Here is a 25,183-nt window from a genome sequence, read left to right as displayed (position 1 = left end):
GAGGTGGTGCTGTGGTGAGGTGGTGAGGTGGTGCTGTTGTGAGGTGGAGAGGTGGTGAGGTGGTGCTGTTGTGAGGTGGTGAGGTGGTGCTGTGGTGAGGTTGTGAGGTGGTGCTGTGGTGAGGTTGTGAGGTGGAGAGGTGGTGCTGTGGTGAGGTGGTGCTGTGGTGAGGTTGTGAGGTGGTGCTGTGGTGAGGTGGTGAGGTGGTGCTGTGGTGAGGTTGTGAGGTGGTGCTGTGGTGAGGTTGTGAGGTGGTGCTGTGGTGAGGTTGTGAGGTGGTGCTGTGGTGAGGTTGTGAGGTGGTGCTGTGGTGAGGTGGTGAGGTGGTGCTGTGGTGAGGTGGTGAGGTGGTGCTGTGGTGAGGTGGTGAGGTGGTGCTGTTGTGAGGTGGTGAGGTGGTGCTGTGGTGAGGTGGTGAGGTGGTGCTGTGGTGAGGTTGTGAGGTGGTGAGGTGGTGCTGTGGTGAGGTGGTGAGGTGGTGCTGTGGTGAGGTGGTGAGGTGGTGCTGTGGTGAGGTGGTGAGGTGGTGCTGTGGTGAGGTGGTGAGGTGGTGCTGTGGTGAGGTGGTGAGGTGGTGAGGTGGTGAAGTGGTGCTGTGGTGAGGTGGTGAGGTGGTGCTGTGATGATTTCCCCCGTCGAGGTTTTTAAAGTCATGTAAAGGAAACGACACTGAGATGTTGTTTTCTCGTTAGTTGTTCGTGAAACATGGCTGAAAGCTAAAAGTAAGTTATCTACTGTTCTGAAAGCCAAGAGGAAGATGAAACCTTTAACAACAGGATCCATGTCTGTCATGTTAGCGTACATCTATAAAGGAAACAACGAAAAAGGAGTATTGTTGTTTTTACATCTCTTTGTGCTGTTGGAAGGAAAAGAAATGAGCAAAATGACCTCCGGTTATGCTCTTCAGATGTAAAACAACCTGAACCTCACACCTCACAGGACCCGTTTAGTCTTCACACTAATCTGTTCGTGTAGTTTAGTTCATTCGATGGCAGGATTAGAGCTGCGACGGTGAATTAAGGAACCAGTCAGCGGGTTGAAAATGATTCTACGTCTGTTCTGACGAGCCATTCATTCAAATGTATTCATACAGAACATTTCATACACAAAGGGAGTTAAAACAGCTTACAGCATAATAACACATAAACATACAAACAAAATAAAACTAGAACATTTGAAAGTATACATTTATATATATATATAAATAAATATATATAAATAAGTATTCAAATGTAAAAAAAAGTTATTATACAAATTATTCAAGCACAATTTCCAACGATCTGCTGGCTCTAGCTTCTCCAATGTGAGGATTATTTATTGTTCATCATTTAATTGTTTAGGAGTTTAGATTGTTGGTCAGACAGAACAAGACTTTAGAGACATTTAGATTTTCTGTTGACTACTGATTTTGATTAATGAATATAATAACTAACTAACATTTCTTTTAGCTGTTTCCCAGTTTCCAGTCTTTATGCTAAGCTAAGCTAAGCTACCCTGCTGGCCCGCTAGCTGCAGCTTCATATTTACGACACGGACATAACAATTGTATACATTTTCTCGTCTGACTCTCAGCGAGAAAGTAAACAAGTCTCTTCTTGCTGGAGTTACATGTACCGTCCGTTACGTGATTTCATTGCATGAGTAGGTTTCAACCTCCTGTTGAGGAGTCAAGCGTCCTCTGATTGAGTTTCTAAATCAGCCAGCAGAGGGTGACGTCATGGTCGTCCTGCAGCTGGAGCACAACATCCAGCTGTTGTTCTGTGACGGGATGATTGTTGGCAGAGGTCCGTCGGTATCGGTGCTAACTGTAAAACAAGGAGCGGTTGTCCCTGTTTGCTGTGGACTCTGTGGCTGTTTGTCAGATTGCTGTTACATCAGCGTCTGAGCAGGAAAGACACGACTGCTGCAAAAAGACAAGCTGTGTTTGGTCTTCCTCAAGTAAACAAACGGATGTCCCATCTGTCTGTCTCAGCCTATGAGTGCGTGTCTTTGTGTTTGTGTGTATCTGTGTTTTAGAATATAGTGTTGCTTTGAATGTGTGTGCTGCATCCACAGCTGTTCTTACTCCTCCAGTCTGGGTTCAACTGGTTGCATTCCAGAGGTCTGACAGACTTTCTTTGCTGTTTTCCTTTTAAACTTGTTTTAAGTTTAAATCAGAGATCTGAGTGGCCCTCCTACCGGAGTCAGAAGGTGGTAGTTCACTTATTAGCATCATGGATGGATTACTGAACAGACCGCAGCTGAAAGGCCTAGTGCTCCTCAAACAGAACCTCTGTATGAAGACTGTTCAAACAACCTCAAAGAGATTAAAGATCCACTAGGAGATGCAAAACAACAACCAAAGACTCTCAGAATGACCACAAAGACTCTCAGAATGACCACAAAGACTCTCAGAGACTCTCAGAATGACTGCAAAGACTCTCAGAATGACCACAAAGACTCTCAGAATGACTGCAAAGACTCTCAGAATGACCACAAAGACTCTCAGAATGACTGCAAAGACTCTCAGAATGACTGCAAAGAGAGTCAAATTTACCACAAAGAGAGTTTTGCGTCTCTCAGTTGGGGTGTGTTGCTTCGTTGTGGGAGGAATTAAAAATAACAGCTATTTATTAATATTACTTCATAGTAGAGTATTAAATAAGTGGAATAAGTTGTTTATGTGGCATTGATTTCTCACAGTGAATAAATAATGGGACTATTGATACTGTGCAGTCCAAGAACAAGAGCTTTACTGTGAGTTCTGGAACAGTTTGTAGAACGTGGTTGAAAATGATTCTACGTCTGTTCTGACGAGCCATTCATTCAAATGTATTCATACAGAACATTTCATACACAAAGGGAGTTAAAACAGCTTACAGCATAATAACACATAAACATACAAACAAAATAAAACTAGAACATTTGAAAGTATACATTTATATATATATATAAATAAATATATATAAATAAGTATTCAAATGTAAAAAAAAGTTATTATACAAATTATTCAAGCACAATTTCCAACGATCTGCTGGCTCTAGCTTCTCCAATGTGAGGATTATTTATTGTTCATCATTTAATTGTTTAGGAGTTTAGATTGTTGGTCAGACAGAACAAGACTTTAGAGACATTTAGATTTTCTGTTGACTACTGATTTTGATTAATGAATATAATAACTAACTAACATTTCTTTTAGCTGTTTCCCAGTTTCCAGTCTTTATGCTAAGCTAAGCTAAGCTCATCCACAAAATACAAACAGAGGAAACTTGTTACTTTATAAAGGTTCTATAATGATGTGTTGAAGAAATGTATCGTGTAAAAGTTACTGACGTCAATGTGTTTGTGTTGTTGCACGCGCAGCCAGAGAACCTGCTGCTTGCCAGCAAGTGTAAGAACGCTGCGGTGAAGCTGGCTGACTTTGGTCTGGCTATCGAGGTCCAAGGAGAACAGCAGGCTTGGTTCGGTATGACACACACACACACACACACACACACACACACACACACACACACCTTAGGGAGGAGGAGGACATTTGGATCAGGCCTTTGTCTCTCTATAATGTCACCTGACTTCCTCAAGTGTTTTTGGGGGGTAATGCATGTAAAGACTTACTTAAAACTCACTTATTTACTTGGTATGTGTGTTTGTGTGTGTGCAGGCTTTGCAGGGACTCCCGGCTACTTGTCCCCAGAGGTGCTGAGGAAGGAGGCGTACGGCAAACCCGTCGACATCTGGGCATGCGGTGAGCTCTTTCTTTTTCTTTCAAAGCGTTTCTCACCGCCGCCACCGCCTCCTCCTCGCTCTCCTTCTCGCCACTCAGACAAAGGCTGTGTGTTTTTTGTGTTTGTTGCTGCGTAGGTGTGATCCTCTACATCCTTTTGGTTGGATACCCTCCGTTCTGGGACGAGGACCAGCACAAACTCTACCAGCAGATCAAAGCCGGAGCGTACGATGTGAGCCGTCACTCCTCGCTCCTTTTCACTCACTTTAATCTGTTGCTCATGTCCTTAATATAAATAAATCATTATATATATATATTTATATATATGTGTGTGTGTCAAGCATGTGTGTGTCTTTAGTTTCCCTCCCCAGAGTGGGACACGGTGACTCCGGAGGCTAAAAATCTGATCAACCAGATGTTGACGATCAACCCAGCAAAGAGAATCACAGCCCAGGAGGCTCTGAAGCACCCATGGGTCTGCGTAAGTACACACACACACACATATACGTATATATATATATATACAGTGTATATCACACAAATTACACTACAACAGGTTTTACCATGTGGTTATTTCATATAGACTATATATGTATTTATATACAAGGACACATGCTACATCGTTATATATACACATATATCATTATTGAAATATTAGATTATCTTTATCGGGATGGATGATTTTTGCCATATCGCCAAGCTCTATGAACAACTTCCTGTTTCACAATAAAAGCATCCCAGAACAAGCTGGAGTATTTATCAAAGCTCTTCTTCAGACTTCACAGTAGAAACAGAAGGTTAGTCTGAGTTTAAACCTCCTAAATTAATGTTTACAGTTCAATAATGAAACTAATTCAACATCGAGTTCAACAGGATTCTCCTCCATGTGACACTGTGGGGGGGGGTGGATCCTCTAAATGTAAATTTGTAAATCCTCCAACAGCAACTTTGTGAACATCTGTGCAAAGCTGCCAAATATCTGCACCATCTGTTTCCGAACATGCGATCCCTGATATACGTGCCGATTGTGGGTCAGCTTATCTCGGGACGATTTGTTCCACACAGGACGGCAAGAGAGCAACCGATCGCAGGATCAGTGTGTGTGTGTGTGTGTGTGTGTGTGTGTGTGTGTGTGTGTGTGTGTGTGTGTGTGTGTGTGTGTGTGTGTGTGTGTGTGTGTGTGTGTGTGTGTGTGTGTGTGTGTGTGGAAATATCAGGATCCCCAGCTCACTAAAACACACAGGAAACTCTGATATATATACATACATATATATGTATGGATGGATATATATGTATACATCCAGCGCATTAACTGAGTTTACAAAGTGCTTTGACGGACAAAGCGAGGGAATAAAACAACAGAGCTCTGATCAACCCTTATTAAACAGTTCAATAGATGAAACAATAAAACCAATCAATACGATACAAACAAAGAACAATTAACTACAATTAAACAAATCATTTCGTAGAATAACATAAATAGAATAATATTAAAATAAAGCAGTAAAGACAACATCACATAAAAGCTTTAAATACGGTGTTTTTAAGAAGTTATTTAAAAGACATTTCAAGGATTTCAAGTTTAAACTCCAGGTCGTTCCAGGACCGACATACTGAAGTAGAACAAGCTTCTTTCTGATTGGATGCCATTTATGCCACCTAAGGTTATGACTGCTTTGCAAAAATACAAACTTCCAGTTTAAGTTAGTAAGAGATTATTTTGAGATGATTTTATAGACAAAATTATACCAGTGTTGTAACCAGGCAGCAACCTCTGGTTCTGTGAGTGAAGTCAAAGCTTCATGTGTTAAAGCTGCATTCTCTCTAGTGTCCACCAGGGGGCGACTCCTCTGGTTGTATAGAAGTCTATGAGAAAATGACTCTACTTCTCTCTTGATTTATTACCTCAGTAAACATTGTAAACATGAGTTTATGGTCTCAATCTCTAGTTTCAAGTCTTCTTCAATACAGCATGATGTTCATTTAGTACATTATGGTCCATTTAGAGTCAAACAGACCATAAAGCAGGGGATGCTTTAGGGCGGGGCTACATGCTGATTGACAGGTCTCTACCAGAGACGTATACGGCGTCTCTACGTCACTCCTCCTCAGTCCAGATATGGTCACTTCCTGTTCACTGGTTGCCAAAAAAACAAGATGGTGGCGAGAAAATCGCCGAGCTCGATGGTTCAAAACATTCACAAACCAATGAGTGACGTCACGATGACTTCGTCCACTTCTTATAAACGTCTTATGGTTGTAACCTATAAGTGAGGGATGACCGTCCCACCATGCTGTAAGATATGTGCAGTCAATGAAGGAGTTCATCTGGAATAGTTTGTTGAAAAAAAGGATGTTTTGTTTGTTAAAGTAAAAACACATCTTCAGACATTTATCTTACGACCACGGTTGTTTTGAAATGTCTCCAGTCAGACATCATGCAGAGAAAAACGTCTCATCATCTTGTAAGAAAAAATGCCGTCACCTCAAGAGCCTCCGAATCAACAGATTACCTGCAGCAGCTCCTGCCCACACAAACCTGTCGGCGTCAGAGAGAGATGCTCTTCTGCTGCTTTATTCTTTCTGTCGTCTCCCCACAGCAACGCTCCACGGTGGCCTCCATGATGCACAGACAGGAGACGGTCGAGTGCCTGAAGAAGTTTAACGCCAGGAGGAAACTCAAGGTGTGAACATGCAACAAACAAAAAGATGTTTCTGCATCTTGACTCCCCCCCCCCCCCCTTCTTATATCTGTTTAAAGCCCCTTTCAGTCATGAGGTATATAACATTACAGGCTTCATCTGTTTGTCCTTCAGAGGGGACTTTTATGTTCATGTTTTATTCAGATAGGACATCACATTTACAGAAAGAGCCTCGATGCTCCTGTGATATTTATTTATTTAGAGAGAGAGAGAGAGAGAGAGAGAGAGAGAGAGAGAGAGAGAGAGAGAGAGAGAGAGAGAGAGAGAGAGAGAGAGAGAGAGAGAGAGAGAGAGAGAGAGAGAGAGAGACCTTGTGATTTGTTCACTTGTATAAAACGTATTTTAGCTTTTGGAAAAAATGAAACTTTGACATTTACTTGTTTGTCGAAATTGTTTAATTATCTTTTCCTGTGATGTATGTTTTTAAATAGTTTTTAAATCTATTATTTATTTTGTGTTTTATATTTTATATTAAAATTTCTGGATAGAGAGAGAATAAGTTATAAATGTTATGATGGCGAGGAAGAGGACTGTTTCCTGTCGTCTCTCACTGATATATTTTGTAAGTGTACTTGTATGACGTACTTGTACATAGTTTGTGTATTACTACATTAGATGGAGTTTAGCAAAACATGTTTTAGACACCGAAAAGTATCGATATCAGCATATTTTGACGTTGATACTTTTGTACTTCTACTTAATTAATGCAGGACTATTACAGAGTATTTCTTCACTGTGGTGTTAGTACTTTTACTGAAGTACTTCTGTCACCACTTCATTCATCACAGTGATGTCTCTCTCTCTCTCTCTGCGCGTCTTTATCTCCTTTATGTAAATCTGACGGCGTTGAATTCAGAAAGTGTTTCAGAAATGTTTCAGATCAACGGTCGTGACTTTAAACGTAAACATCTCACCCTCATGTCCCCCCCCCCCCCCCCCCAGGGCGCCATTCTGACCACCATGCTCGTCTCCAGGAACTTCTCTGGTGAGTCAGACTCGGGAGGACGGGATGACGAGCCATCTGTCTTCTTCCGTCTCTTCACACATACACACACACACACACACACACACACACACACACACACACACACACACACACACACACACACACACAGAAGGTCGATGGGCGGCGGCGTTACAGCAAGCAGGAAACGCAGCACGCATATCTGCTGCGTTTTATTCATTTATTTATTTAGTGCCACGATATAACTTGTTTGTCTTCGATTCTTAACTCCGGCGTCTTTGAGCCTCTTTTGTGTTGGTGACATCTGATCCATCATAAAGTAATAAAACAATTTCTCTGTGAACAACTCATCATATTCAATGTCACACGTAACCAGATCTCAGCTCTATTATGAGAGACGGCTCATGTGTTGAGTTTCCTGCTGCTGTGGAGGAATACGTCTTGTTGTTCCACCGACCCTCAAACTAATGCTTTATTTACAATAAAGAAATATGAGCATCAACCTTCACAACCCCCCCGTGTGTAATTACAGGATGTAAACCGCTCCATCCGATTGCATGACCTGGATGTTATTTTTAGTACTACAACGCGTTGCTTATAGAAATATGAATATGTAATGGTCAGATGGTGATAGGATAGAACGAGCATATTAATGCTCCAGAGGATTTGAAATGTTTGAAGACTTAACATTAACTTAACATTTCACAGTTTAAATATAAACATGTCATTGGTGGAAGTAACTCTGCATTTATTCAAGTACTATACCCATGTACTATTTTGAGGTACTTTCACTTTACTTGAGTATTTTAATTGTATGCTACTTTCTACTCCATTACATCTCAAAGGGGAGAAGTTGTACTTTTTACTGCACTTTATTTATTTGACAGCTCTAGTTACTTTTATACAAAATATAAATCAACTAATAAATTCTGATGCATTATTGTTATACATTTAGTTTTGTGAAAAAGTAAAACTAGCTTGTGTTTTAAGAGGGATGTGAAATGTAAGACTAAGTTTGACAGAACAGCTAGTGGCAAATACAACAGTGTCATCTGCATAGAAATGTGTACGACAACAATATGAGGTGGCGGCAACCACAAATACTCTCTAGAGCGCCAAATGTGGATTCATCCGCCGCTGAAAATAGTCCCCAACAAATGCACTATTGTTTGATGACCAGCTGTTAACTAAGCATGTGTGTTTTTAAAGATTTACTTCTTCGGTAGGAACCATGTGACTTGCAGACAATTGGATAAATATATGATATCGCTGCGTTATCCTTTAAAAGCAGCACCAGCTACATATATCCACTGCTCCTCTTCCTCACCGTCTCACCCTGCCTTCCTCTCTCTGTGTTTCAGTGGGTCGACAGGCTACAGCGCCGGCCTCCGTCAGCTCTGCGGCTGGAACCGCCTCCGGCATTGTGGAGCAAGGTGAACTCATCTGAGCCGTTACAGAAGAGTAGCAGACTGTCAGGGGAAGAATGAGAGGAGGAAGATTTACTTTACATATATTTAGCATTTCAAGAATAAAGTTAAAATGTTGAGGATTAAGTAAAAATTTCAGAATTAGCGCTGAAGCTAATTGTTTGATTTATTAACAGTTCAACTTTATTCTCAACATAATAAATGTGAAAATCTTCATTCTCTCATTTATTTGCTCTTATTTCTGGCACTAATACTGAAAGTTCGAGCTTATTTTGAACATTTAGATTCTATTTTTTACATTTTAACTTTATTCTGAAAATGAAAAAGAAAGAGAAACATCTCCCTCATGTCATGCCTCCCCCTCAGACTCTCCCCCTCAGACTCCCCCCCTCAGACTCCCCCCCTCAGACTCCTCCCCTCAGACTCCCCCCCTCAGACTCCTCCCCTCAGACTCTCCCCCTCAGACTCTCCCCCTCAGACTCCCCCCCTCAGACTCCCCCCCTCAGACTCCTCCCCTCAGACTCCTCCCCCTCAGACTCTCCCCCTCAGACTCCTCCCCTCAGACTCCCCCTCAGACTCCCCCCCTCAGACTCCCCCCCTCAGACTCTCCCCCTCAGACTCCTCCCCCTCAGACTCTCCCCCTCAGACTCCCCCTCAGACTCTCCCCCTCAGACTCCTCCCCCTCAGACTCTCCCCCTCAGACTCCTCCCCTCAGACTCCCCCTCAGACTCTCCCCCTCAGACTCCTCCGTACCTTTTAACATCTTCTCAGTTGTTTTGTTTCTTACATCTCTGACCTCTCCTCTCCTAAGACCTCACATCCTTTCCTCTCACTGAACTTGTGGCGGACGTGATTAAATGGAAATCCCCCCAGAGTCACACCATCACACGCTCTTCCACCGTCCCTCAGCTTGTTTTAATCTCTCCTCCTAAATCTTTTTTTAATTTTTTCTCCCTCCCCTCCCTGCTAATGCTTCTGGAATGTTTGCCAAGGTAAGCAGCCTCTCATCTCTCATCTGGAGCCGACAGTATTACAGTATTCAGATGTCCTCTGCTCGTCGCGGGTCGGGGCTTCTCTGTTGTGCAACACAGCCACATGACCTCCGGGGAGTCAGGAGACAAGTCGCATGCAGTTGTCGGATGTGTAGTTTTTCAAGTTGAGGATGTTTTTTGTGCACTTTCTTCCTCCTTTATTGTCAATCAACAGCGTTAATGCAGCAGAACACAGTGTTTTTATATTTCTTTCACATCTATGAACTCTGTGGTGACTCCAACTAATCCAGCCGGCTCTTTGAGATTAACAAACCCATTATCACATACCTGCATTTCCACTCCACTTCCTGCATGCTTTCACTCCTAATCCCCCCCCCCGTGCGTGCATCTGTCTGTGAGTGTATCTGGATTATATGGAGAATTAGTTAGACTTGTTTCCCCTCCCTCCTCATGATGCCCTCTGCTTATCTAATGCTCTGGGCAGTGGATGAGAGTTAGGAGGTGCCAGTTGGATGGAGATTTTTTTAATGTGTGTTTATGCGTTGGGGTTTTTTAAATGTCTCTTTACAGGACGGAGGGAGGGTTTTCTTTTTTTCGAGGGAGGGATGGGTTGTGTCCGGTGTTTCCTCTTCCTTTAAGCGTGGAGGAGCGGAGGACATGTGGAGGGGAAAGCGCCGTCACTCTTGTTTGTGGTTTGCATGTTCACTTTTTCTGAGAGGTGAATTTTTAAAGCATGCATCAGCATTCGTCTGTCTGAGGGAGCGCTGAGCGTCTGAAGGTGTATGATGTGTACTCTCCCATCTGAGGGTGTGTCCTTCTGCTTCTCTGCAGCAGCCAAGAGTCTCCTCAACAAGAAGGCTGATGTCAAGGTGAGCTCGTCTCTCCTCTCTCCTCCCTTCTTTTCATTCGCCTCCTTTCCTCCTTCACGTCCTTCCTCTGTTCGGACACAGATCTTACTTTTATTATTCCATAAATATTTCGTTCAAAGGCGTTCGAGGTGGTTTGACTTCGTGAAGTGCTGTGACATTCGCTTATGTATTTTTTAAAGATAATGTGTTTAGCCTTAAAGGCACAGCGTACGCTTAATGTTCATGTCTGTGATTCTTTCATGCTGTAGCTCAGAGATGCATCGATGCTTTCTGTGATGTTGGCCTCGACTTTATTCTGTCGCGTAACGATTGTCAAGTTTAGTGATATTTTAAGGTTTGTATAGCAATCCTGATAAAAAAGACAAATAGGTTTAGTTAGTAGCTTCATGTAGTTAGCATCCATCGTTGTTGAAATGTTCTATTACAAATCATTAAATGTTAAATAAAGAATATAGTTTATGTTCAAAAAGATGTGTTGTAGCTTTTAAACAATACACAGATGATAATAAAAAGATAAAATACACTAATATCCGATTATTAAATAATGCAATATCATTTACTTAAACAATTAAATGTTTACACAATGTGAACCAACATGTAATTAAACATCATAAAAGTACGATAATAACAAAAGAAAATTCCAATATTTTTCAAAAACTTGAGGCAAACGTTCATGACCGAACATTCTCTGACACGTCTGTCTTTGCATAACAAAAATAAGAAAAAATCTGTAGAAAAATGTGCAAACATTTTTGCAAAATAAACATTTATTTAAGTAACGCAGACATTAAATGTGTCAAACCTTAAGAACGCCATTGAATGGCTTTAATTACCGTAAATAACTGCATTACAACTGAGAATAAACAAAAGTCTCACAGTAACTGTAATTATAAAACAACACAAAATCAAACTCACTTTTTCCCGTTGGTCTAACAAATGCAACGAGGACATTGTCGACTTTTATTTTGAAGGGTGAATCCTCTCACTTCCGACGGTAACTCCTCTCTAACCAGCTGGTTTGATGGGAGCTGTGCATCACTCCACTGCAGACGTCTCCCGGTGCCAAATCACAGCTCATTAAAGTCCCGGTCTCTGACGTTATCGGTGCACCTCTGTTAGCTCCGCCCTCCTCCTCAGTTCATCAAGTGTTTGTAATTCATTGCAATCTGTAAGTGTCTGTTCGGTGTTCGATCTGCAAACGTGTTTTGTGTGTGTGCGTGTTGTCACGCATGTGTTTGCATGAGTCAGTGTGAAGCCTCCGTATAGACTCTGGATCAGCAGCTCAATGTTCGCTGCTGAGTTGGTAATTTAGATAAATTTGTCTTTAGATGCAGAATTTTGTGAACAGACTTTTTTTTTTTACAGCGATCCCAAAGTCCCAAAGGATGATGTTTGTTGTAACTTGTATGGACAACATCCAGACAGCTTCCTCTTCCTCTTCCTCTTCCTCTTCCTCTCTCTCCGTCCCTTCTGACCTCTTTCTCTCTTTCAATAACCTGCATCTTCCTGGTTTCCTCAGCCTCTCCTCTTCCTCTCACCCCTCTGCACACCGCCCCTCCCCCCTCTCTCCTCGGTTGGCCCGATGCTAATCTCAGATTATTTCCCACCAGATGATTAATCTATCATTACATAATCACGGCTCCCCCTTTGCTGCACCCTGACGTCAACCCAGTGCACACCAGCCCGGAGCTATTTCAGTATTCCTGCATTAGAGCACCCGCTCTGCTGTCGCTCTCTGTGCATCACATCTCAGTTTACAGTCATTTCCTGTGAATATGCTCTTTTCTTCTCTCTGAGCAGCTGCAAAAGCTACGAAATAGAGTTCAAGTATATTGTTATATAATGATAGATGACTTTATCGTCCTAAGAGGGGAGTGACCGGCGGCTCCAGAAATAAACCTTTTCTTCAGCTTTTACCCCGAAATTAAAAGCATACAATATTATTTTAGGTATTTCCTTTATTCGTGTCCCGATACTGAGGAACGAAACTGAACATGTGCACTATGACCTAAACAGGAAGTAGTGATTTAGTGAGTTTGAGGTTAAAAGACATCTAGGTTGCTAAATTAAGTTGCAAAGTGAACGTTTTTTAAACATCTACGTCGCATATAACAATTTTTTAAGATAGTATAACTATATTTCAATGTGAAGCAAATTATGTGTTAAAACGAAGGTTTAAAAGTAACTTAAATGTCTAAAATCATTAACTTCTCAACCAAATTGAAAGTGAAGCCAGTGCTAATGATCAGAGCTACCAATGGCAGCAGTGCAGCGATCTATTGGTATCACTTTAAGGGTTTTGGCTGCTACTGAATATAATCCATCGGCTTAATCATGTTTATTCACAAAAGTTTGGCGCGCATCTCCTCACACAGCGTTGCCAACACCTGCGCAAAAAATACATCAAAATCAAAATAACTTAAATGAGAAGTTAATATGTTATTGTTGTTTTTCTGTTGCAACCAAAAAGGTACACGTAGTGAACTCAGTCCTTTACAACCATCACAAGACGTTCAGTCCTTCAGCTTCACGTTATGTTCTGCTTGTTTGAAGCCAAATTGACCAAACACTGTTGTTTTTAGATCTGGTGTTTGGTGAATCAGACGGTGACTCAGAACATTAGTGGCTCTGCTCCTCAGATGAGAAAAGATGTAATTGATGTGCAAAACCACTTGCCCCCGTTTCCTGTGAAATTAAACATCATTATTCACTCCCACAGCGCTCGTTCTCGTCAAACTGTCACAAATGTACTTTAGTCTTTTGTGCTCCTGTGACAAAGATAATTTATTAACAGGAATATAAATCACCTTCCTCCTGGAACTGAAAAGTGCCTCAAACTGCTTTGTAGTGCTTTGATCTCAGGGTGGTCCATCCTATAGCTGTGGAGACATTTCAATGAAATACCACACATTCCAGTCTGCACCAAAGTGGTGCCTCAACCTGCTCTTTACACACCTGTAGATTCGTTTTTAGTTTTTACTTGGTACAGCTTGTTGTGGTTTATTTATCATGTTGGACTGCAGCCTTGTATCCATCAAGGTTTAGCATCCTGTCTCATAAAAACATGTTCCCATAGAACTAAACTGCATTCTCAATCAAGGGGAACGTGTTTTCTTCCGGATTACGTTTGCAGTTTTAAACACGTGATTAAGGTTGTAAATTGAAAAATAAAAAATAAAAATGCAACAGAACCACTTGGTTATATTCAAGCAACAAAACTTTAGAATAAATATACTAAAATAAGTACGTTTGTGACGTTATTTAAGTTACGGACGTCAATTACAATAAGTCAACTCTCGTCTTTTGTTTCACGCGGGACGCGATCAAGACGGTTAGCTCGTTCTCTAGCATGAGATGTCTGTTTAATGTGATCAAGGTGAATGTTAGTTTCTGAAGTGATCGACTGCATTTAGAATCTGAGCGGCCCTTTAAATAGTTTAATAGTTTTCATATCTGTAGTGGGCACATTTGTCATCATTGTTGACGTCACTTCAGAGGTGTTTCGTCCAATCAGACGTCGGTTTGATGACCTTCTGTCCCTCGAAGATCCGATTAACAGGCACAGAAAAACTTAAATACATTGCCAACGAGTTGTTACATGAGAATCTTCTTCTTATTAAATGTTCTCACATCATCTCTGAAGCCTTCTCTCTCTCCCACACCTTTCCATCTTCACCTTATAACGGCCAGAACTTAGTTTCTTTCTCTTTTTGTCCGACACAATCACAGACGAACCCTGCAGAGGAAAATAACGAGCAGAAAAATACACTTAATTGGTTTTCTAGCATGAAGTCTCTTCGTGTGTGTGTGTGTGTGTGTGTGTGTGTGTGTGTGTGTGTGTGTGTGTGTGTGTGTGTGTGTGTGTGTGTGTGTGTGTGTGTGTGTGTGTGTGTGTGTGTGTGTGTGTGTGCTGTCATAAAGGAAGAAGAGCAGTGATGTGAGTCCTTATAAAACAGGCTGTCTGTATATCCAGCATGTCGTTGGCTGTCTTCATGTGAACGGGCTGTTTCATAAGCGCCTGAATGCCGTTCACCCGGGGAGGGAACACATTACGAGATGCTCACGCTTCAGTTTGACAAAATGGATGTTTTCTCTTTCTGTATCTGACAGATGTTGCACAGCTGTCATTGGTTTAAATGTTGCCATCTGCCAAATAGCGTCCAGATTCAGGGAAAGAGCGGCCGGGCTGAACTATCGGAGCTCTGTCGAGGATTTGATTTGGACGTCGCTGCAGATGGAAATGATGAATTGTATAAAACCTTTTTATCTAATTAACACTGTAGTGAGGAATGTGGGGAAACCTTTTTGTTTTATTGTCGACAGCGCGTCTGCTTTCTGAGTGCACTCCGTTCTCTGGAGCACTCTTCTGCTTCTATCTGCTATCTTTACCTGTATTACATTTTTGGTTATTTTATTTTTTAACGCAGTAACCGCCCGCTTTACAACCAGCAGATGGCCCCTCTCACCGTTGTTGCTGAGCACTAATGTAGCACTTTGTGTTTTCCTGCACAGCCCCAGACAAACAGCACGAGAAACAGCATAGTCACCAGCCCCAAAGGCCACACCACCTCTGCTGCACTGGTACGCAGCTCTGTGTGCGTCTGTCCGTCTGTCCGCCAGATACACTCACTAAACGCAGAGTGTGTAGGTGTGTGTGTGTGTGTGAGAGAGAGAGGGAGGTGTGTGTGCACTTTGGATCAAAGTGGTATTAATTCAAAGTTCGCAGCTCTTTAAGTAATAGTTTTACAATTTGGGAAATGTGTTTTTTTTCATGTTTTTTTGCCAAGAGTGAAATGAAAAGATCCAGACTTCTCATCTCTGTAAACTGAGTGTGGAGCTAGAGCCAGGAGACATTTACTATAAGTACTTTAATAAGTACTTTAAAGTGACTTTGAGGAACTTTTATCTGGTCCTGAACGAGTCTCAGTTTAGTCTCAGTTTAGTCCTGATCCTCTATCAGTTGACTAAATATCCTGTAAACGTAAATATAGTGTTTGATTTCAAGTCAAACCAGATTTCTTTTTAGTTTAGAGGATATGATTTAAATTATATTTCATATTTATTATCAACCCACGATCTTCCTCATTGCTGGTGTTATATAATAAAACATCATTTGCAAGTGCCTTCAAGCTTTAATTAGAAAAAAAATGAATGTTATATTTCTGTACTCTAGTGAGTATTTATTACCATTTTATGGGAATTATTGACAGTAAGAAATAAAACAGACTGATCCTTAAATAACTGCGTACACTATGTATATGTAGTGTCATGTATGTGATTGTTATTGATTTTGTTATCTATAAAATGGGACAGAAATGATGTGAGAGAGAGACTATTTCATTGGTGCAGATCAATCATTGCTGCGTCCTCCAGCCTCCATGTTTTACTCTATTGATCCCTCACTGTGACAGAAAACATTCTCTCTCTATTGCTTCCTTTTTCTACATTTTCTCTCCATTCTTCCTCCAGGAGCCTCAGACTACTGTCATCCATAATCCACTAGATGGGACCAAGGTACCTCCTCCTCCTCCTCCTCCTCCTCACTTCCTCGTCCTGTTTTTCTTCTTTTCTCACCCTTCGTCTTCACTTCTTTTTTATCTGTGTGCGGTAAAGCTGTATTTGGAAGAAGCAGGATTTGTGTACTATCTTCTTCGTTACTAGTGCATGAGAGCGCTGTGAGGTGTGTTCTCTTGTCTTATACTGCCCCTCTGTGTTCAGATTAATGGAGCTCAGTGCTTCCTGCTGCTAAAGGGAATCTGTGCATGTCAGCAGATTAAAAACCGTCATAATCCCACCGTTCAGACTACATGTGACAGCGGCTGAAACGTCACGTGCTCGTGTTTTTACTGAGTTGCTGAGTCACACATACAGCTGTATCTGTGCTGGCAAAAAAAAAAAAAAAAACGTGGTGTTGTAGAGAAACGTGTGTGTGTGTGTGTGCATGCATTTGTGTGTGCTTGTGGGTGAATGCATGTTTTAATTATTTTGTAATTAACATTTCTGTCTGTGCACTCTGCAGGGATCATCTGACAGCAGCAACACCACTATTGAGGATGAAGATGTGAAAGGTGGGTCTCACACACACACACACACACACACACACACACACACATTTTTCACCATCGGATCAATAAAGTTTTATAATTAATTGGTTGATTATATCTCGTATTAATAATCTAAATCTGCAAAATAAATATAGTGCAGTAAAAAGTACAATATTTCCCTCTGAGATGTAGAAGAAAAATAAATATAGTACATTTAACTAGTTTACTTTAGTGGTTTAGTATAATGACAATACAGCTGAACCTTGAAACCTTAAAAAAACATCCAACATTTCACACTTCTTAGAAAAGTCCGGATATGCATATTTATAATGCGTAGAACCAAAATACTTTGCACTAAAATGTCAAGATTATGACCTGAATACATCAACAACACTATTAAATACACATATATGTTGTTTCAGCTGTTCCTGGGGATTAGTCACTCTTTAAAGAGACAGGCCCTAAAACATTAAAGTATGTAAACATGTTCTAGTAGAAACCAAAAATACAAGTATGAACCTGAAAATGACAAAAGTGGTTTCTGGGGATTAGTCACTTTTTAAAGAGACAGGCGCTAAAACGGGCCGTTTCAGACAGACGGTGAATACAGGTTTATTCAGACAGACAAGATAACAAAAATAATGTTCTTTGAACATTAAAGCATATAAACATGTTCTAGTAGGAACCTAAAACATAAATATGTACCTGAATATTAGAATATGTCCTATTTAATTATTGTAGTTGGGTGAACTGGCCCTTTAAGTAAAATATTGAATGGAGGACTTTTATACTTTCATGTTGTTACTTTTACTTAACATGGAGCCATTGTTTGGCTTATTTTGTTGCATTGAGGGAGAAGATTAGTTTGATAGAGGCACACGAAACAAAAACAGCGACTAAAAGAGAGAGAGGGAGAGAGGGAGAGAGGGAGTCAATCAGAGCGAGCTAAGCCTTCCTCTCAGTGTTGGGAGGAAGCGAGGGGAGAAGGAGGCTCTACACAGTAAATCTCATCTAAAGCGCTGGGACAAGAATAGCAGGATGAGCTCAAGCGGCCTCACATGCGAACCAGAGATGTGATGGATGGAGGCGGAGAGCGACGGGGCGTCTAGACGGAGCAGGAAGACACGTTTTCATATTTCTGAAGGAACTAAAAGGTGGATATGTAGGCGAGGGTCATGGAGAGGGAAAAAACTGCTTTCTGCATGGAAGTTATGTGTGCAACTTAAAATGAGTAACAATAAGCTCTCAGGTGAGTTCGTCCTCCGTGTGCTTGTTGATGTTCGTGGATAGTTTAGTGCTGGAGAGCGTCACAGGTTGAACCGTCACACAATCACATTGTTCTTCTTCTCTGCAGCTCGCAAACAGGAGATCATAAAGATCACAGAGCAGCTGATCGAAGCTGTCAACAATGGAGACTTTGAGGCGTACGCGTGAGTCCACCTCTTCTTCTTCCTCTTCTTCTTTCTCCCATCAGCTTGTAGGAAAAAGTCTGATTTCAATCCTGCAAAGTGAGCTCTAAAGCCGTCTCCCTCTCCGCCTCAGAGAACCATTCATCTGATGTCTTTTATCTTTGCATTAAAAGATTAAAGAGTAATTACAGTCGTCTTTTTGTGTCCTCTCTCTACCACACAATTAAGAATAACGCTTTGGCAGATTGAGGAGGGAGGGGCCTGTTTCCTCCAATAGATGGAAAGAAATGCGTGATTAAAAGTAGAATACTCATAGTGATGTGATAATCAGTCAAAGGTTTGAGATACTGAGTCACAACGTTTAGATTCTAACTCATATAATTATAAGATAGTTGAAGGTTTGACTTAGTAAATCAGGATCACAACATCCTGAATCTAAATTATGAGATAATAAGTCAAACTATTGATTCACTACGTCAAAATTATAAGACTGAGTCAAGATTATCAGAATCAGAAATACGGTATTCAAATTTAAATTTGGTTCCAATACAGCTGCTCTCGTTTCTTAAATTGAAATGTATATATATACACATGAGGACATTATTAGAAGAAATAGAAAATAGTATGTAAAAATATGTGCATTATACTACAATATTAAACCACTCTGTGAATAATAATAATGCTATACAATAGTAGTAGTATAAATAAGAATATTAGCTTAAATGCAGCAGTAATGGCAGTAAACCAAAGCATCAGCTGGATTATTGCACATATTCATTGTCCTTAAAGTCAGTACTGTACAGAAGATTATGACTTATTAAGTTGACATTTCGAGTTGTTACGAGACAGTAAGTTGTAAAAGTGTTGCTAAATCTAAATGATAACATAGTGAGTCACAAGTTTGAACTGCTAAATCAATATTTTGAGAAATTATTTTAATAAATAAGTCAGAATTGTATAAGAGGTATAAAAACACATTCAGCGCTTATAAAACGTGATATTTAAACGTGATATTCTGACTCTTATCCTGCATGTTTTCACAGGAAGATCTGCGACCCTGGTCTCACCTCGTTTGAGCCCGAGGGGCTCGGTAATCTGGTGGAAGGAATGGACTTCCACAGATTCTACTTTGACAATCGTAAGACGACAGTTCAAATGTTTTTTGTGACTCCAATGTCCTGACTGAGTTGTTGGTGAAGTCTGATCTCTCTCTCTCTCTCTCTCTCTCTCTCTCTCTCTCTCTCTCTCTCTCTCTCTCTCTCTCTTTTTCATCAGTGCTCTCCAAGAACAGCAAACCCATCCACACCACCATCCTCAACCCCCACGTGCACATGATCGGTGACGAGGCCGCCTGCATCGCCTACATCCGCCTGACGCAGTTCGTCGACGGGCAGGGCCAACCCCGCTCCAGCCAATCAGAGGAGACCCGAGTGTGGCACCGCAGAGAGAGCCGGTGGCAAAACGTCCACTTCCACTGCTCGGGAGCTCCCGCTGCCCCGCTGCAGGGATGAGGTACAGAAACCACACAGCAACACACACACTACAGGACTTGACAATGAAAAACAATGTGAAATGTGTCGCTCGTAGTGATGAACATCCAGAGAAGGATCCCCGAAACCTGCTTGACTTTACAGAGCTCGTTGTTTACCCGTCGGACCACAAATTGACTGTTTTATTTCCCTCTCACCGCTCTCATGGCGTCGGTTCTAAAGAAGAAGCCGCAAAAAGCTCACTTTACTTTGCCGGCTCAGCAGCAAACAGCCGACAGACTCAGTTAGAGACCAGCTGGTGGACATAGTGGAGCATTTAGAGACTAGCTGGTGGACATAGTGGAGCATTTAGAGACTAGCTGGTGGACATAGTGGAGCATTTAGAGACCAGCTGGTGGACATAGTGGAGCATTTAGAGACCAGCTGGTGGACATAGTGGAGCATTTAGAGACCAGCTGGTGGACATAGTGGAGCATTTAGAGACTAGCTGGTGGACATAGTGGAGCATTTAGAGACCAGCTGGTGGACATAGTGGAGCATTTAGAGACCAGCTGGTGGACATAGTGGAGCATTTAGAGACCAGCTGGTGGACATAGTGGAGCATTTAGAGACCAGCTGGTGGACATAGTGGAGCATTTAGAGACCAGCTGGTGGACATAGTGGAGCATTTAGCAGCTAAAGAGACATTTCCCTTATTTTTGGTGGTGGAGAACAAAAACGGAGCAAAAAGAGAGAGAATGAATCCTCATGTTGCTCTGTAACTGCTGGATGTGGAAATAAAAAACTCTTTGACTGCAGGTTCAACAAATCAACTTAACAGCTTATTTCTGGTGCCTCAAAGTTGCCCAAAAAGTCAGTTATTGCATGTTTAAACTTGCTGTTTGCAGATAAACTTCACTGTGTGTCTCACGTCTTTCCAGCTGTACGAGCCTGATGAGGAGGAGGAGTAAGAGGACAATCTGAGAGACAGAGCTGCAGCTGGATGGAGATGGATTGTGGCTTAAAGAAGTCTGAAGAGTCTGATTTTTTGGGGGGGATCGTGGTCGTCCACCTCGCTCTGCTGTCTCTCTGTCTCTCCAACAACAGACATCTTCATCATCAAACCTGCACTACAGCAGCCCCCCCCCAACAAAAGAAAAGGAAACTCTTCCGCCTGCGTCTTTGTCTTCAGTTTGTGGCTGCGAGGCGCCCGACACACCTGGACAACACCTGTCCTCCTCTTCTTCATCTTCATCCCTGAAGATTGACCCTTTTACTTCTCCTCACACACAACATTATCGTTACTTAACTTCTGGTGTTATTGTGGCTGCAGTCTGTTGTGCTCTTTCGACTGTGCAGTATATTTATTAGTCATTTTAAACCTTTCATTCTTGTATCTATCGATTTATTTATTTTTTAATAACGAGCATGACTCCTACCTGTGTTCTTAAAATACCAGTGGCTGTTTTTTTTTCTGCACGACTGTAAAGCTGCCTGTGTGAGAACGAACAAAACAGCCCCACACGTGTCTCACAGGGAGACGAGAGAGGCACCAGTGGGGGTGTTTTTAATTATCCGTTCTGTTTTGTTATTTCAATGGAGCTTTTATTTCTTTCTCTGGAGTGTATAGTTGACCCTGAACCGACGCCTCCGTGTGTTGACCGGACCCCCCCCCCCCCCCCCCCCCCCGAACCGCAGTGAAAACCAAGCAGCATGCCAACAATATTACCGTCGTTCTGCATTGATTCTCTGTGTACTGAACATTGCAAACTAGCTACTGAAATTATAACAATGGTTGAAAATGATAGTATCACGCTGTTTATGTAAATTTCATCGTGGTGACTTGACAATTATGCTGTAGATGGTATTTAATTGCATGATATTGCAAGTTCATAACATTGGTGAGTTGGGTGTTATCGTGCATTTCTGATTTTCTTCTCTTTTTGGACTGGTGAGCTATAATCTATTGCCTCTACTTTCTGGGCTTTGTAAGTGCATAAACTATTTATTTGTGTTGACATGATGAGTGTAGTGGTGAGGATCAAGACAGAATATGACTTTTAGAGAAATGCTGGATCCAGATCAGGTTTTAAAATAGCTCTTCGCTGAATCAAAGACAAAAAATACCCCAAACCACCAAGTTAGATTTCACATCAGGATCTTAGTTTAGGCTATTCTCTAATTCTTTACATGCAGATTTTTGCTTTGCACACACACACACACACACACACACACACACACACACAAAAAGCCAGGATTTTAGAAAACCAGATTTGACCAAACACCAGAAATATAGTTTCAAAAACAATTTATTTATTCAAGTTAAGAGGCTTCTGTCTTGTGAGAACCTTCGTCTTTGTGACAAAGCACTAACCCGTCCTCTAGAGGGCGCCACCGTCTACCACACGTCTACCACACGTCTACCACACGACAGAGAATTACTGTAAATCTGAGTCAAAGACAGGGTTCATCATACAGTTCTGATCTTTGCTGCATCTGATGAGCCGAGTGTGAGGAAGACTAAAACAAACAGACGGTCGTCCCAGTTATGAGTTTCAAACAACATTCAGAAGGATTTTGCGATCGCTTCAACGTGCAAAACTGTAAATACATTAAACAAAATCAAGAGTACAGAGAATAAAATATCCAACAATAAAACATATGGATAAAAATAATTAGAGTTGAATAAGCTAATCAAATATTTGAGCTTTTTAAAAATCACACGTGAGAAGCCAAAGTTTTTGTTGCACATTTCAGAAATAATGCAATTCAAGGAGCTTTACATAAAAAATGAGAAGACAAAGTGCAAAATAAACACGTTATTAAGAGACATTTAAATACAATTTAAAACAGTTATTAAAAAGCCAAGAGTATAGAAAAATACAAACAAGCTCAAATAGAATAAGACCAGTATAACATGCAAGAATAAAAGCTGCAATTGTTTAATAAAAAAGTTGTGAGTTAAAAGAAGGGAGAGTTTGTTCCAGAGAGATGGTGCAAAAATAAAACAATAGAATAAGTTGTAATTATTGAAGCTCTTGCTGATATGTGCTGTATGTATTCTAATGTTCTGATCGACAGCATTTTGTGGTTAAAAATAAGAATTTAGCGAGTCAGTTTATCTCTTTAAAACATTGGAACTAAACCTAAAACACTGAAAATCAAATTCGCAATGTAACTCTGTGTTTTCTTCTCGTTAACGAACCTGCATCATAACCACACCGACACGCTGCAGCGTCTTTATTTATGTGTCATGTTCCCAGTGAAACCAGCAGTGCTCCTGGCTGTGTCAGTCTCTTTAATGGGATTACTCACTGAGCTGTAATCCTGACTCCATTCATCAGTATTTGGACACTCGGACGCTATTTGAACTTCTTCAGAAGAGCCTCTGCACTTGTTTCCTCTTTGAGACTGTGACCGAACGCTTCTGTGTGTGAAACAAAAGCTTCTCTGCTTTCTTTTCTTTAAAGATGTATTATCCTGGCAATGGTGACGATGGTGTGCATTCCAAGTCTTATCAATATTAAACGTGATCAGATGTAATCAGTGTGTGAAACAATAAAAATGACAACGCAGACAGCTGTGGATCTGTGTGTGTGTGTGTGTGCGTGCATGCGTGCGTGCGTGCGTGCGTGTGTGCGGACCAGAGGTCAGAGGTCAACCTGAGGCAGCAGAAACAGCTCGGGGATCAATCGATCAATCAGAGACGAGAACAGTGAAATAGATTCACACAAGAAGTAAACTCCTGATGTACTTGTACTCGTATTTTTTTATTTTATACCCCGTAATACTCAGTTAATACTCCACATCTCAGCACTGGTGGAGGAAGTTTTCAGTTTGTATATTTGCATAAACATGTTGATCAAAGTACCAAATGTAAAAGTACTCACTAATGCAGAATGAGCCACTTCAGAACGATGTCAGATTACATCATTATTTATTCATTAATGTATCAGAACTCAGTTTCTTCTTTTTTTTATTTGTCTTCTTGTTCTTCTCTTTTGTCTTCTCCTTCTCCTCCCCCTCCTCCTCCTCCCCCTCCTCCTCCTTCTCCTCCTTCTCCTCCTTCTTCTCCTCCTCCTCCTCCTCCTCCTTCTTCTTCTTCTCTTCCATTAATCGTCTCTCGACCCCTCAGATTTATCTGGTGACCCTTTAAAGGGTCCCTCCCCCTATGTTGGGCACCACTGGACTAAACTATCTGACTGTATATAAAGTACTTTAAAGTAACATGCTGCTGTAACATTAATACTTCAGTGTTAATAATGTTGCATAGAACCAGATATCTATACTGCAGAACGAGTACTTTTACTTACTTAAGACTTCAGTACATTTAGCTCAAAGTAGTTTTGTCCTTTTACTGAAGTAAAACTTGAATCACTGAGAGTTGTTTGGTGTATTTTGTGAGTACAGGAAGTTCATTCAGGTGCTCTTTAGATAATCAGTGACTCGGGACAAAGGTTGATGTTTATTGCTCTGTTTGAATGAAGTACATCTGGCTCTGAACCAGAACATATAAGTGTACCTGATGTAAAAGTACAACAGGTAACACATCGTGTTCTACCTCAACAGAGTCCAGGAGATCAGACATATTTAATTTGAATATTAACATATAGGAATATTTAATATAATAATTTACTGTTTTAATCAGGCTAGTAATTTATCTTACTTCCCTCCTTTTTGTTTTTTTATTTTTGTTTGTTTTGTAAAACACTTTTTATCTTAATATTGTGTATGTTTATATTATTATTATTGTATTAAATATATTTGATAAATACTAAACCATGTTTAATCTTGATATACAATATAAATACAACTAAGGGTATTAAACCTTATATTTTAATACACTTTATGTTGCCAATCAACAAATGTTAATGTGTCATAATCCATCAATTCATTGTTTATATACTTCTTAGAAAGTTAAAATACATTTTTAAAATATTTTACTATAAAATAAAGTGCTATTTTTTGTACGTTATGTGTTTTAATAAACAGTTTCACTCATTTCTTTTCCTTCTTTTTTTTCTGACGCAACCGCACTGGTTTTCTGCTGACGTCGCCGGCCGGCGTGACGTAGATCAGCACCAGAGTGATTAGACAGTGCCCGAGCTCGCGACTCACCTTTTCGGTCCCACACGCGGCGTCCTGCTCGCGCTCACGAGACAGGAGAAGAGTGCTGCTCGTTTACTACACCAGGAGGCTGCGGATTAAAAAGCCACGCGAGCGGCAGCAGAGAAAGGTAACGAACGAACTCGTAAAAAAAGTAAACGTTAAGATAAAGTTTGAGTGTGGAGACGAGTATTGATGTTACGTTAACGGACCGAGTCTCGTGTGGGAGTCCTGCGCATGACAGGGAAAGTGAAAGCGCTCGAGCGCGGAGCGGTTGGTGTGTGTGTGTGTGTGTGTGAGTGAGCGAGAGTGAGTGAACGTAACATTACTACTGTGTGGGGACATACTGCTGTCAGAGGGGCACAGGGTTCCCACAGAAAAAGAACCATCACCCACTAAAGAACCATTTTATCTATTGGATGGTTCTACATGTTTGTCATATAGTTATTTGGGATATTAAAGGGTTCATTTATCAACTGATCTACAACTGAGATAAAG

General features: G+C 41.0%; 1 protein-coding gene across 1 annotated transcript in view; it reads left to right on the top strand.

Moving 5' to 3' along the window:
- Window positions 1-24,403, top strand: part of camk2b2 (calcium/calmodulin-dependent protein kinase (CaM kinase) II beta 2) — a 33,710-nt gene extending 9,307 nt beyond the window's left edge. Inside the window, exons 7-21 of the mRNA XM_076107138.1 lie at window positions 3,343-3,445; window positions 3,641-3,724; window positions 3,841-3,935; window positions 4,062-4,184; window positions 6,304-6,387; window positions 7,348-7,390; window positions 8,731-8,802; window positions 10,620-10,657; window positions 15,170-15,238; window positions 16,127-16,171; window positions 16,677-16,725; window positions 18,056-18,131; window positions 19,154-19,248; window positions 19,386-19,622; window positions 20,521-24,403. Of these exons, the coding sequence (XP_075963253.1) occupies window positions 3,343-3,445; window positions 3,641-3,724; window positions 3,841-3,935; window positions 4,062-4,184; window positions 6,304-6,387; window positions 7,348-7,390; window positions 8,731-8,802; window positions 10,620-10,657; window positions 15,170-15,238; window positions 16,127-16,171; window positions 16,677-16,725; window positions 18,056-18,131; window positions 19,154-19,248; window positions 19,386-19,621 (1,212 nt within the window). The 3' untranslated portion in view covers window position 19,622; window positions 20,521-24,403. The remainder of the gene's footprint in view (window positions 1-3,342; window positions 3,446-3,640; window positions 3,725-3,840; window positions 3,936-4,061; window positions 4,185-6,303; window positions 6,388-7,347; window positions 7,391-8,730; window positions 8,803-10,619; window positions 10,658-15,169; window positions 15,239-16,126; window positions 16,172-16,676; window positions 16,726-18,055; window positions 18,132-19,153; window positions 19,249-19,385; window positions 19,623-20,520) is intronic.
- The last annotated feature ends 780 nt before the right edge of the window (window positions 24,404-25,183 follow it).

The sequence above is a fragment of the Anarhichas minor genome, unplaced genomic scaffold (genome assembly GCF_050575085.1).
Source record: "Anarhichas minor isolate MPS153535 unplaced genomic scaffold, ASM5057508v1 ptg000002l, whole genome shotgun sequence".
NCBI classification, from domain to species: Eukaryota; Metazoa; Chordata; class Actinopteri; order Perciformes; family Anarhichadidae; genus Anarhichas; species Anarhichas minor.
Note: the sequence above shows the minus strand (reverse complement) of the source record. Positions and strands in the feature narration are given on the sequence as shown.